The 12,449-nt window shown below is 44.5% G+C and overlaps 1 protein-coding gene across 1 annotated transcript in view; it reads right to left on the bottom strand.

Moving 5' to 3' along the window:
- CHGB (chromogranin B) overlaps positions 1–3,567 on the bottom strand; it is a 30,553-nt gene extending 26,986 nt beyond the window's left edge. The window contains exon 1 of the mRNA XM_060786221.2: positions 3,283–3,567. Within this exon, the coding sequence (XP_060642204.2) occupies positions 3,283–3,352 (70 nt within the window). The 5' untranslated portion in view covers positions 3,353–3,567. The remainder of the gene's footprint in view (positions 1–3,282) is intronic.
- Positions 3,568–12,449: the final 8,882 nt, after the last annotated feature.

Genomic DNA, 12,449 nt, shown 5'->3' with positions numbered 1-12,449 from the left:
ATCTCAGCCACCCATGTGGACAGCTTTGGAGTATGTATTGTCGAAGGCTTTCATGGCCAGAATAACTGGGTTGTTGTAGGTTTTTTCGGGCTATATGGCCATGGTATAGAGGCATTCTCTCCTGACATTTTGCCTGCATCTATGGCAAGCATCCTCACTACCTCTGAGGATGCTTGTCATAGATGCAGGCGAAACGTCAGGAGAGAATGCCTCTATACCATGGCCATATAGCCTGAAAAAACCTACAATAACCCAGCTTTGGAGTATTTTGGATTTAGGGGTTCCAGATAAGGGATGCTCAACTTGTAATACATTTTAAATAATCCCAGCTGATTACTTTTGCCAAACAGTGGAGTGAAGAGCAGATAATGAACAAACATGTGACACTTCCCTTTTCTCTGAAATTCATTCTTGCACCTGAATTAACATTTTTTGAAAACTCCCTCATATTCAACATGTTGCAAAACAGTACAACCCTGAATACCAAATGTCCCACATGTTCCTATACAGCAGATTTTGTATATATGCTCACTCAACAGACAAATACTGGACATGAATATAATGGCTGCCCCCTTGTAAGCACACTGCTGTACAAATGAATACATTGCACTCCATCCTATACATTCAGAAGGTTATGCCACTTTACTTCCTTTTCAATAAGATTTTCTCTTCCTTCTACCACTAGGTTTGGTCCAGTTTGGAAACCCAATGCACTTTTGACACAAAGAACAACATGCCCATTGACTGAGCAGATCCCCAACTACATTTTCAGGTCTTCTTTTGCCTACTGAAGATAATACTGGTCCAGATCGTATCTCAAAATGACCATATTAGAGCTATGATTTCTAGAGTGACAATACTATATACAGTAGACACTCAGTAGATGCCTTAAAGAGCTGGGTATGTTTAGGCTTAGAAGAGAGGGTTGAGAGGAGACATGATAGCCATGTATACATATGTGAAAGAGTGTCATAAGGAAGGGGGAGCATGCTTGTTTTCTGCTGCCCTGAAGACTAGGAGTCAATGGAGGAATTGGAAAGGAGATTCCACCTGAACAGGGAGTTTTTTTGTCATGTTAGGAGTGACTTGAGAAACTGCAAGTCGCTTCTGGTGTGAGAGAATTGGCCGCCTGCAAGGACGTTGCCCAGGGGATGCCCAGATCATTTGATGTTTTTATCATCCTTGTGGGAGGCTTCTCTCATGTCCCCACATGGGGAGCTGGAGCTGACAGAGGGAGCTCATCCGCCTCTCCCCAGATTCAAACCTGCAACCTGTTGCTCTTCAGTCCTGCCAGCTCAGGGGTTTAACCCACTATGTCACCAGGGGCTCTGCACCTGAACATTGACACTTTTAAACAGTGTATTTTAATATTGACATAAAGGTTTTTAACGTTTATGTTTACATATAATGAATTCTTGTCCTAGCATTGAATGTTTGCTGTATATAAGCTGTGATCCACGCCGAGTCCCCTTCGGGGTGAGAAAGGCGCAATATAAATGTTTTTTTTATTTTATTTATTATATTTGTATACCACCCTTCTCAGCCCTCAGGCAACTCGGGGCAGTTTACAGAGGCAACAATTAGACGCCCAAGAACATCATAACACATTTAAAACATTAATACATAGTATAAAACCCAACAAAAGTAATAAAAACAGAAGCCATTTGTGTCTCCTAATTAAAAACATTAATAATAAACTAAATAAATAAATTAGGAAAAACTTCCTGACTGTGAGAGATATTCAGTAGTGAAACTCTTTGTCTCAGAGTGTGGTGGAAGCTCCTTCCTTGGAAGCTTTTAAACAGAGGCTGGATGGCCATCTATAAGGGGTGCTTCGATTGTACTTTTCCTGCATGGCAGGAGGTTGGACTAGAGCAGTTGTTTCCAACCTCTGGTCCTCCAGGTATTTTGGACTTCAATTCCCAGAAGTCCCAGTCATCTTACCAACTGTTAGGAATTGTGGGAGCTAAAGTCCAAAACTTCTGGAGGACCAAATGTTGGGAACTACTGGACTAGATGGTCCATGCAGTCCCTACTATTATATTAGTATCATAGAATCAAAGAGTTGGAAGAGACCTCATGGGCCATCCAGTCTAACCCCCTGCCAAGAAGCAGGAATATTGCATTCAAATCACCCCTGACAGATGGCCATCCAGCCTCTGTTTAAGAGCTCCCAAAGAAGGAGCCTCCACCACACTCCGGGGCAGAGAGTTCCACTGCTGAACAGCTCTCACAGTCAGGAAATTCTTCCTCATGTTCAGATGGAATCTCCTCTCTTATAGTTTGAAGCCATTGTTCCACGTCCTAGTCTGCAAGGAAGCAGAAAACAAGCTTGCTCCCTCCTCCCTGTGGCTTCCTCTCACATATTTATACATGGCTATCATATCTCCTCTCAGCCTTCTCTTCTTCAGGCTAAACATGCCCAGCTCCTTAAGCCGCTCCTCATAGGGCTTGTTCTCCAGACCCTTGATCATTTTAGTCGCCCTCCTCTGGACACATTCCAGCTTGTCAATATCTTTCTTGAATCATATTATATCATATTATTCAATGATATATATATTTTGGTGATGTCAGGAGTGACTCAAGAAACTACAAGTGTGAGAGAATTGGCCATCTGCAAGGATGTTGCCCAGGGGACGCCCGGATGTTTTGATGTGTTACCATCCTTGTGGGAGGCTTCTCTCATGTCCCTGCATGGGGAGCTGGAGGTGACAGAGGGAGCTCATCCACACTCTCCCCGGTTTCAAACCTGCGACCTGTTGGTCTTCAGTCCTGCCGGCACAGGGGTTTAACCCACTGTGCCACCGGGGGCTCCTATTCCATGATTGAGTTAACCAGCACTCATGGGGATCTGTAGATGTCAGAGAAACGTAGTTCCTGGTTGCTTGTTGAGAGTAACTATTAAAAACAGATCCAACTAATACTATACTTGATAGTCATATTGAAAGCAAATAAAGACAAATAAAGACCATTTTTAACCTAATGCAACACAGCTCAGTGAATTAAGAATGATTTCTTTATTTTTTGGGGGGAGGGGAGTTCTGCTTGTTTGAGTTCTGCTTAGCTGAGAGCCTACTGTACATTCAGGTGTGGCCTTATGACGCTCTGCTGTATCTAAACTGGAGGAGGGAATGGAGAGAGTAAGAGGGGATGCCCAGGCTCTTTCTTCCCTGCCTTGGCTGCCACAAGGATAGACCCCTCCAGCCCAGAGAGATGCCTTTGCTCAGCCCGCCTAAGCCTCCTGCCTGCCTGCCGCTGTCCAAGGTGCTGATCTGGACTCACCTGCTGATAGAGACCCAGCGCCGAGGAGGAGGATGGAGAGCAGCAGCATCAAGGACCCTGGAGGCAGCATGGCTGGGCAGGAGCTGCCTGGCGAAGGCTGAGGCTGCTCCTTCCAGCTCCACGGTATTTAAGGGAGGAAGGTGGCAAGGAGGCGGAGGAGGAGGAGGAGGAGGAGGGAAGAGGGAGAAGAGGCGCCTGCGTCAGAGCTGGACCCCCCAGGGCCTCCAGGAACACCCTCCTGCCGCTCCAAGAGGAAAAGCCTTCCCCTTCCCTGCACAAAACACAGGCAGGGAGACAGCTTCCCCTCTCTCAGCCTCCTTTCCTTGCATCCCTCCTCAGCCTAAAGCATCTTTTCCATCCTTAAGCCCTTCCCTGCCCTCTGATTGGGGTTTCAAGTCATTTGGGGGTGGGGGGGGGGTGGGGAGTGAATTGCATAGCAAGGAATACTCAGGGATCCTTTTGAGAGTTCCTTCCTCTGAAAGATTGCTGCCAGTACTTTATTTATTTCCAGTATTTATATTCCGCCCTTCTCACCCCGCAGGGGACTCAGGGTGGATTACAGTGTACACATATATGGCAAACATTCAATGCCAATTTGACATACAACGTATACAGACATACACAGAGGCTATTTAACTTTTTCTGGCCGCCAGGGGAGATGTCGCTTTCATCATCCATCTGCGACACTGATGAAGTACTTCCGCATTCCCCGCATTCTTTTGCAGGAGTGCTTTGCTGGAGTCTTTTTTATGGCCTCATAAATTAGTTAATTTAGCCTCCTCACACAAGGTGGCACCTAATTTTCCTACTTGACAGGTGCAAATGTCTTTCGGGTTGCAAAGGTCGACAACAGACTACACAATTGGTTGAAAGCCCACTCCAACCTGGGCTGGCTTCGAACTCATGACCTTTTTGGTCAGAGTGATCTTAATGCAGCTGACACTCAGCCAGCTGTGCCACAATCCCGGTGCTATATTCTTTAGAGCAGTATTTCTCAACCTTCCTAATGCCACAACTCCTTAATACAGTTCCTCGTGTTGTGGTCACCCCCAACTATAAAATTGTTTTCGTTGCATCTTCATAACTATCATTTTGCAATTGTTATGAATCATAATGTAAATATCTGATATGGAGGATGGATTTTCATTCACTGGACCAAATTTGACACAAATACCCAATATGCCAAAATTTCAATACTGGTGAGGTTGGGGGAAGGTGTTTGATTTTGTCATTTGGGAGTTGTAGTTGCTGGGGTTTATAGTTCACTTACGATCAAAGAGAATTCTGAACTCCATCAATGATGGAACTGAACCAAACATGGCACACAGAACTCCCCTGACCAACAGAAAATACTGGAAGGGTTTGAATGACATTGACCTTTAGTTTTGGAGTTGTAGTTCACCTACACCCAGAAAGCACTGTGGACCCAAACAATGATGGGTATGGACCAAACTTGGCATGAATAATCAATATACCCAAATGTTAACACTGGTGGAGTTTGGGGAAAATAGACCTTGGCATTTTGGAGTTTTAGTTGCTGGGATTCATAGTTCACCTACTATCAAAGATCATTCTGAACCCCACCAACATAGAATTGGGCCAAACTTCTCACACAGAACCCCATGCCGAACAGAAAATATTGTGTTTTCTGATGATATTTGGTGACCCCTCTGACACCCCCTTGTGACCCACAAGGGGTCCCAACCCCCAGATTGAGAAATGCTGCTTTAGAGGGATCCTCTCCAAGTACTTATTAAGGCTGACCCTGCTTTGCCTCTCAGATCAGAAGGATCAGTTGCCTTGTATGTGTGTATGGCTTCCATTTATGGTGACTTAAGGAGCCCCCGATGACTCAGTAGGTTAAACCACTGAGCTGCTGAACTTGCTGACTGAAAGGACAGCAGTTCGAATCTGGGGAGCAGGGTGAACTCCCGCTGTTAGCCCCAGCTTCTGCCAACCTAGCAGTTTGAAAGCATGCAAACGTGAGTAGATCAATAGGTACTGCTTCTGTGAGAAGGTAATGGTGCTCCATGCAGTCATGCCGGTCACATGAACTTAGAGGCATCTATGGACAACACCGGCTCTTTGGCTAAGAAATGGAGATGCGCACCACACTCCCGGAGTTGGACTCGACTAGACTTAATGTCAGGGGAAAACCTTTACCCTTTTCCTTTAAGTGTTTCCTTTGGCAAGGAATACTCTGAGTGCTTTTGCCACTTTCTATGAAAGTGGCAAATTTCTTGGGATTCCTTTCTTGGGATTCAAATTTCTTGGGATTCCTTTCTTGAGATTTCTTGGGATTCCTTTCTTGGGATTCAAATTTCTTGGGATTCCTTTCTTGGGATTTCTTGGGATTCCTTGGCTGCCTCCCACGCAAGTACCAACCAGTGCTGGCCCTGTTTTGCCTTCAAGATCAGACAGATCTGGTGCCTTTGGGTTATTTTTCTCCCATGCCATTGCTTTTGCTCTCACTTCCCTGCCATGGATTATTTTCCTCATCCCATGTGTGTCAAGGAGGATATTACATTGAACATGTAGTATTTAATGTAGTATTTTAATGGCCTTACATACTGGTTTTAGAGGATCTCATAGTCTTTTAAACAGTTTATTTATTTATGTCTATAGTATTGTCCTATATTGCTTTATTAATTGATATGTGATTATTGTTTGTGTTATATTTTTGATTGTAACTGTTTGCTTTGCTGTAAGAGAGAGGGGGTAGGATATAAATAAAGCTATTATTATTATTATTGGTGAATTTTGTATTGTATTTAATAATCTGATTTTTATGTATTTATTTGCTTGTCCTATATGTGAAAGACACATAGTCTAAGCATTGAATGAACTGTATCTATGTGAGCACTAAAGAGAGAGGGGAAAACACCCCCCCCCCCCCCACACACACACACACACACACATTCTCAAGTTAAAAGGGTTGGATGCTGAGGAAACCTTTTTGAATGGAAATCATGATATGTCTTTGCTCATCAGTAAGGACCACCCACGCAAGCCCACGTTCAATGAGCTCGCCCACATGCACACTCACCCTCCCTTTCCCCTTTCCTGCAAAGGAGCCGCATTTGTTAAAAAGTCAGCCAATTTATTTTTTAAAAAACCAACCCATCCAATCCCTTCTGGAGAAGTTCAGGGGGATGCGTTTTTCACCGCAGCCTGATTACTAAGGCATTTGTTAGGACTCCAAGAAATGGGAGCAAACCCGGAGAGAGGAGACTCTTGACGTCAGCATCTCTCCAAAACTGTCTCCAGGCTGGTTGGCTGAGTTCCTTATTTTCCAAGGCTAGGTGAATCCAAGGGATCTTTCCTTGCAACAAATCCAGTTGTGTCTCATTGGATTTTTTTAAAGTGCCCATATCATTTTCGGGGCTTCTTTTTCTCTCTGGACAAAAACAGAGCTGGAAGAATGTGTCATGTATGTTGCAGGTATAACTCTGCAACCAGGTGCCTTTTGCCAGGACCGGTCCAATCCTTAGGCAAAAGGAGAAAGCCTCTGATGGCAAATGCTGGAGGCTTGAGAGTGACAGGGATGTATTAGAAACACAACACTATATATATGCTGCCCAGTGACTTTTTAACATTGTTAGTGGCCTTCAAGTCAGTTTCAATTTATGGTGCCCCAGTCAGCCTGTCCTCAACAGCCCTGCTCATGTCTTTCAAACTCATAGTATTTGTGGCTTTCTAGATTAATACATCACCAGGTATGTAGCCGGAGCCCCCGGTGGCGCAGTGGGTTAAAGCACTGAGCTGCTGAGCTTGTTGATCGAAAGGTCGCAGGTTCGGTTCCGGGGAGCGGCGTGAGCTTCCGCTGTCAGCCCTAGCTTCTGCCAACCTAGCAGTTCGAAAACATGCAAATGTGAGTAGATCAATAGGTACCGCTCCGGCGGGAAGGTAACGACGCTCCATGCAGTCATGCCGGCCACATGACCTTGGAGGTGTCTACGGACAACGCTGGCTCTTCGGCTTAGAAATGGAGATGAGCACCACACCCCAGAGTCAGACATGACTGGACGTAATGTCAGGGGACTACCTTTACCTAAGTATGTAGCCGGGGGGAGGGGGGGCTTGAGGGGCTTCAGCTCCCCCCCCCCAAAATTCTCATGGTGGTCCGCAAGAAGGCCTTACTGGTGCATTATTTAAACTGTTATGTTTATTCATATCATGATCTGATCACCATACTCAATATATCCCATATGCATGGGGGTATTGGGGTAATGATACAAAAGGTTTGCTAGGCTAGACCCTCTTTCACTCAGACTCAGCCCCCCCCCCCCCCCCGAATCAAACTCAGCCCCCCGCCGAATCAAAATCCTGGCTATGGGCTGTACATCGCCATTCAATTAGTGCAGTTTGACACTACATTAACTGCCTTGCCTTTTTTGTGTGTGTCAGGAGTGACTTGAGAAACTGCAAGTCATTTGTGGTGTGAGAGAATTGGCTGTCTGCAAAGACGTTGCCCAGGGGATGCCTGGATATTTTACCATCCTGTAGGAGGCTTCTTTCATGTCCCTACATGAGAAGCTGTAGCTGACAGACAGGAGCTCATCTCACCCCCCAGATTCGAACCACCACCCTTTCAGTCAGCAGTCCTGCCGGCACAAGGGTTTACACAAAAGACAATGGATTCCCAAAATCGCAAAAAAACACAAATCCATTACAAGCCATAGTACATAAATCACAGAGATAAATGGGGTTTTTTTTTGCAGCTTATATAATGTAATATTTAACGTATATCCAACTTATATAATACAGCATTGAGTGATATACAAGGAACAACAAACTGTTATTTATACAGTGATTTTTATACCAGTCACAAAACTAGAGTATTTCTTGCTGTAAAGCAGGCTTCTCCTAAGGGCATAAGATCCCTTACTTTCTGTTTTTATGATAGAACCAATTGAGAAAGGATATTTATAACCCAGGAACAAAAATTGTGTTACATAGTGTGATGGGATACATCCCCAGCTGCAAAGCCAGTGACATCCCGAGAGGCAATGATTCAAGTACCCTTGTTGTTGTGTGCCTTCAAGGTGCTTCTCATCCTAAAGTGACACTGTCAAGGAGTTCTCTTGGCAAGACTAGTTCAGAGGGATTTGTCTTTGCCTCCTCTGAGGTTGAGAGTATAACTGGCTCAGTGTTGCCCAATAGGTTTCCATGTCTGAATAGTGATTTAAATGGTAGTTTCCAGAGTTATATTCCAATGCTCAAACTACTATGCCACACTGAATCTTATGAGGATTACAAGCACTGAATTATGAGCACAGAATACAAAGATGAAGACCCAAGATGGTATCCAGGAAAAACACTTTTAGAGGACACACACAGCCTTCCTGAGGGAATGATTTGGGATCCACCCAGGTATTCAAGGGGAGAAGTAGAATCAGTCAAAGGCATCCGCAGGGTCTCACATTGTCAGAAACAGCCTCTGGACAGAGCAGAAAGCTGAGAAGATGACCAAGGGGATTGAGTTGGTCTTTCCATGTTGAAGTACCTGTCTATTTTTCTGCAGAGCATTTTTCCTGGAGGTGTGCAGAAGGGCACTACAGTCACAAGAGAAAAAGAAATGGCATCTGGCTGCTTCTGAATCGCTCCATTTCAACAACCGGCTCAGACAAGCTGTACTGTTGCTCTCTCCCTATCGACACAAATGAGCTAGAGATGAGAATGTCTCTATTAAGGGAGGATAATTATTATTTTAAGGACCACAAATATTCTCCATCCATTAGTAGCTGAAGTCATCCACTGTTAACAGATGAAGCAAACCAAATAATTTGTAACAATGGAAGCATACATGTGCATGTACATGCACACACGGAGAGAAAAATAGCATGGCCGTATCGTGTCGTATCAGAAGTGAACCGAGGGTAGAGTTGTAATGTATTTAAAAAACACAAAGTTTTAAAAAACTTGGCCTTATACTAAGTGTCCTTTGACTAGTAGCTGGCCACTTGGGGTGCCTCTGGTCCTCCTTTGTGCATGTAGCAGGGCTCAGGCTGCATTGCAGTAGGTGGTCTGTGGTTTGCTCTTATCCACACTCGCATGTCGTGGACTCCACTTTGTGGCCCCATTTCTTAAGTTTGGCTCTTCATCTCGTGGTGCCAGAGCACAGTCTGTTTAGCGCCTTCCAGGTCTCCCAATCTTCTGTGTGCCCAGGAGGGATTTTCTCATCTGGTCTCAGCCACTGATTAAGGTGTTGGGTTTTAACTTTTGGATACTTGCTTGCTGAGGTGTTCCTGCAAGTATCCTTGATTTAAGATGTCGGCGTGCTGGTTGATATCCGAACAGGGGATGGGCTGGAGATATCACTGCCTTGGTCCTTTCACTATTGGTTGCTACTTCCCGGCAGATGTCAGGTGGTGCAATACCGGCTGAACAGTATCGTTTCTTCAGTGGTGTAGGGCGCAGACATCCTGCGATAATGCGGCATGTCTCATAAGAGCCACATCCATTGTTTTAGTATGGTGAGATGTGTTCCGCACTGGACATGCATACTCAGCAACACAGTAGCAAAGTGCAAGGGCAGATGTCTTCACTGCATCTAGCTGTGATCTTCAGGTTGTGCCAGTCAGCTTTTGTATGATATTGTTTCTGGCTGATTCTCTCACACCAGAAGTGATAGCATGATAATGTATGTATTTATGTATATACACATTTATTTCTTTATTTGTCAGCTTGCTAACTCCACAGAGCATCCTTATGTGCTAAAACAGGTTGAATAATTCATCCAGCTTCTTCATAGGCCTTGCTTGAAACAATGAGCGAAGATTGCTCTTGCCAGGACCGAGGAACCATTCAGCTATCAAATGTTGATGAAGCGCTGCTACCATATTGACTGAAGACTGGAGTCCAAAGGTATCTAAAGAACCACAGGCTCCCTGGACTTAAACATGTTTCCAAGTCTTTTTCCTTGTGAAACAAACAAACAAACAAAATCTCTATAGCTCTAATGCCAAGATAGAAACTTCATGGTGAAGCATTCAGTCCTTCAGTTTATATTGTGTACAGTGTTGAAAAAGGCACAATATTAGGAAGAATACTCAAATGCACAACATAGTTCCAGAATTAGCTTTCCAACCTTTGCTAAGTGTAATTAGCATGCTTTCATACTTGCAGTGTGCCTTCAAGACATTTATGATTTACAGTGACCCGAAGTGAAATTATCACATGTTTTCAAAGCAGAATTTGTCCTTCTCTTCCTGTAAGTTCAAGAGACTGTGACTTGCCCAAGGTCACCCAGTTGATTTCCATAGCCAAGTGGAGATTTGAACCCTAGCCTCCCAATGGCCTAATCCAGACCAATGAGACACCTTAGCTAAGGTGTTACAGGATTTAGTGGGCCCTGAAGACCAGCTCCCACTCATCCCCAATCCATAGACTTCTGGCACCAGCTAGGATCACATAATGCAAACAAAGACAAGATTAAATGTCATGGGAAGCATGAGTGCATGCTGTACCCTTGCTTCTCCCACCTCATTTGCAACAAGCAAGAAGCCGCTCCTACTGCAGTAGTAGTCTTCCTAGTGGTGGTGCAAGCAGCTTTAGGGACAGTAGTTGCTCCACTCAGCTCCAGTGTTACTGCTGGGAGAAAAATGTGCCCCAGAAGAGGTGGTGAGGACACTGTTGCCTTCTCTAACCAGGGCAGGCTGGAAAATAGGAGCATCATGCTCCATAACATCAGGGGCAGGAAGAAGGGAGAAAAAACTGTGAGAGAGCACTCAGCTACAAATGAGTAGCAAGCCTGATACTTTTTTTTTGTCGTGTCAGGAGCATCCTGTTGTGAGAGAATTGGCCGTCTGCAAGGACATTGCCCAGGGGACGCCAGGATGATTTTGATGTTTTATCATCCTTGTGGGAGGCTTCTCTCATGTCCCCGCATGAGGAGCTGGAGCTGATAGAGGGAGCTCGTCCGCCTCTCCCCGGATTCGAACCTGTGACCTGTCGGTCTTCAGTCCTGCCGGCACAGGGCTTTAACCCACTGCGTCACCGGGGGCTCCAGCCTGATAATGACTAATCATGATAAACTCTGTTCTCTCATTCCCCATTGAAGGGTGAATATCATCACTAAATGGACTTTCAGGCTATCCTATGAAATATAATCATCATTTTGGAGATGTGCCTGCAGTACCTCTAAGCACTGCTGGTCAGATGATGTCCTTGAACTATCTTTTATAGATGATATTAATAATAATAATAATAATAATAATAATAATAATAATAATTGTATACCACCCTATCATCTCAAAGGGATTCATGGCTGTTTCCATTATATAAGGCAAAACATTCAATTGCCAAGACGAAAATCATATAAGCAGATGTTTAAAAATCATAAAACATAAAATCCTGCTGAAACATAACAAAAAATTAAACTGATTGCAATTTATTTGAAGGAAACGGGTTACTCTGGTGATTTATTGTGGGTATACCTGCTCCGAACAACACTGGCTTGCCTGACATCATGGCAGTGGGATCTGTGTCTTTTTATCCCCAGGAACATATTCCTGGCTATAGTAGAACCATGTCCACAGTCTCTATTCTCGCATCTACCATTGCCACATCCTGACCTCCAACGTTTACAAAGCCCCTAGGAGCTCATTACAGCACTAAACCATCTACAGATCTTGACCCTTCATACAAAGTCAATTCCTTCTTCAGCTGCATCCTATCCCAGCCCTATAGGTTCTACAATGGACACTTCTATAACAAGCTTACCGTAGCTTCCTTCTCAGGCATCTTTGTCAGGTGTTGTGGATTACATAACTGCCCAATGTGTTGGTCTGGTCTGAGGTGCATTGGTGGCACCAGCATCTCTTCTAAGCATGCGATCTGAACATTTCTGCTTGGCTGCCTGGCAGTGGCTAAGCGCATTTTAATGAGAAGGCCACAAGGAGGAGGTATAAGCAAGAACTTCCCCTGCACTTGATCCCCAACAAATGGTGTCCACCTAGAAGCACTCTGCCTCTAATCTTAATGGGAGCCACCATGGCCAGGAGACAATGACAGCTTTGTCAAAGACCATTGCAAAACCTATTAAAATTGACAGTCACTGCATCGACTTTTAGCAGTGATTTTCACAGTATAATTATGAGCTATGTGGAGAAGTATGTCCTTGGATCCCATTTTATTTGTTCTTCAGTCAGTCTTCCACATTTTCT

The sequence above is a fragment of the Anolis sagrei genome, chromosome 1 (assembly GCF_037176765.1).
Source record: "Anolis sagrei isolate rAnoSag1 chromosome 1, rAnoSag1.mat, whole genome shotgun sequence".
Taxonomy (NCBI): domain Eukaryota; kingdom Metazoa; phylum Chordata; class Lepidosauria; order Squamata; family Dactyloidae; genus Anolis; species Anolis sagrei.
Note: the sequence above shows the minus strand (reverse complement) of the source record. Positions and strands in the feature narration are given on the sequence as shown.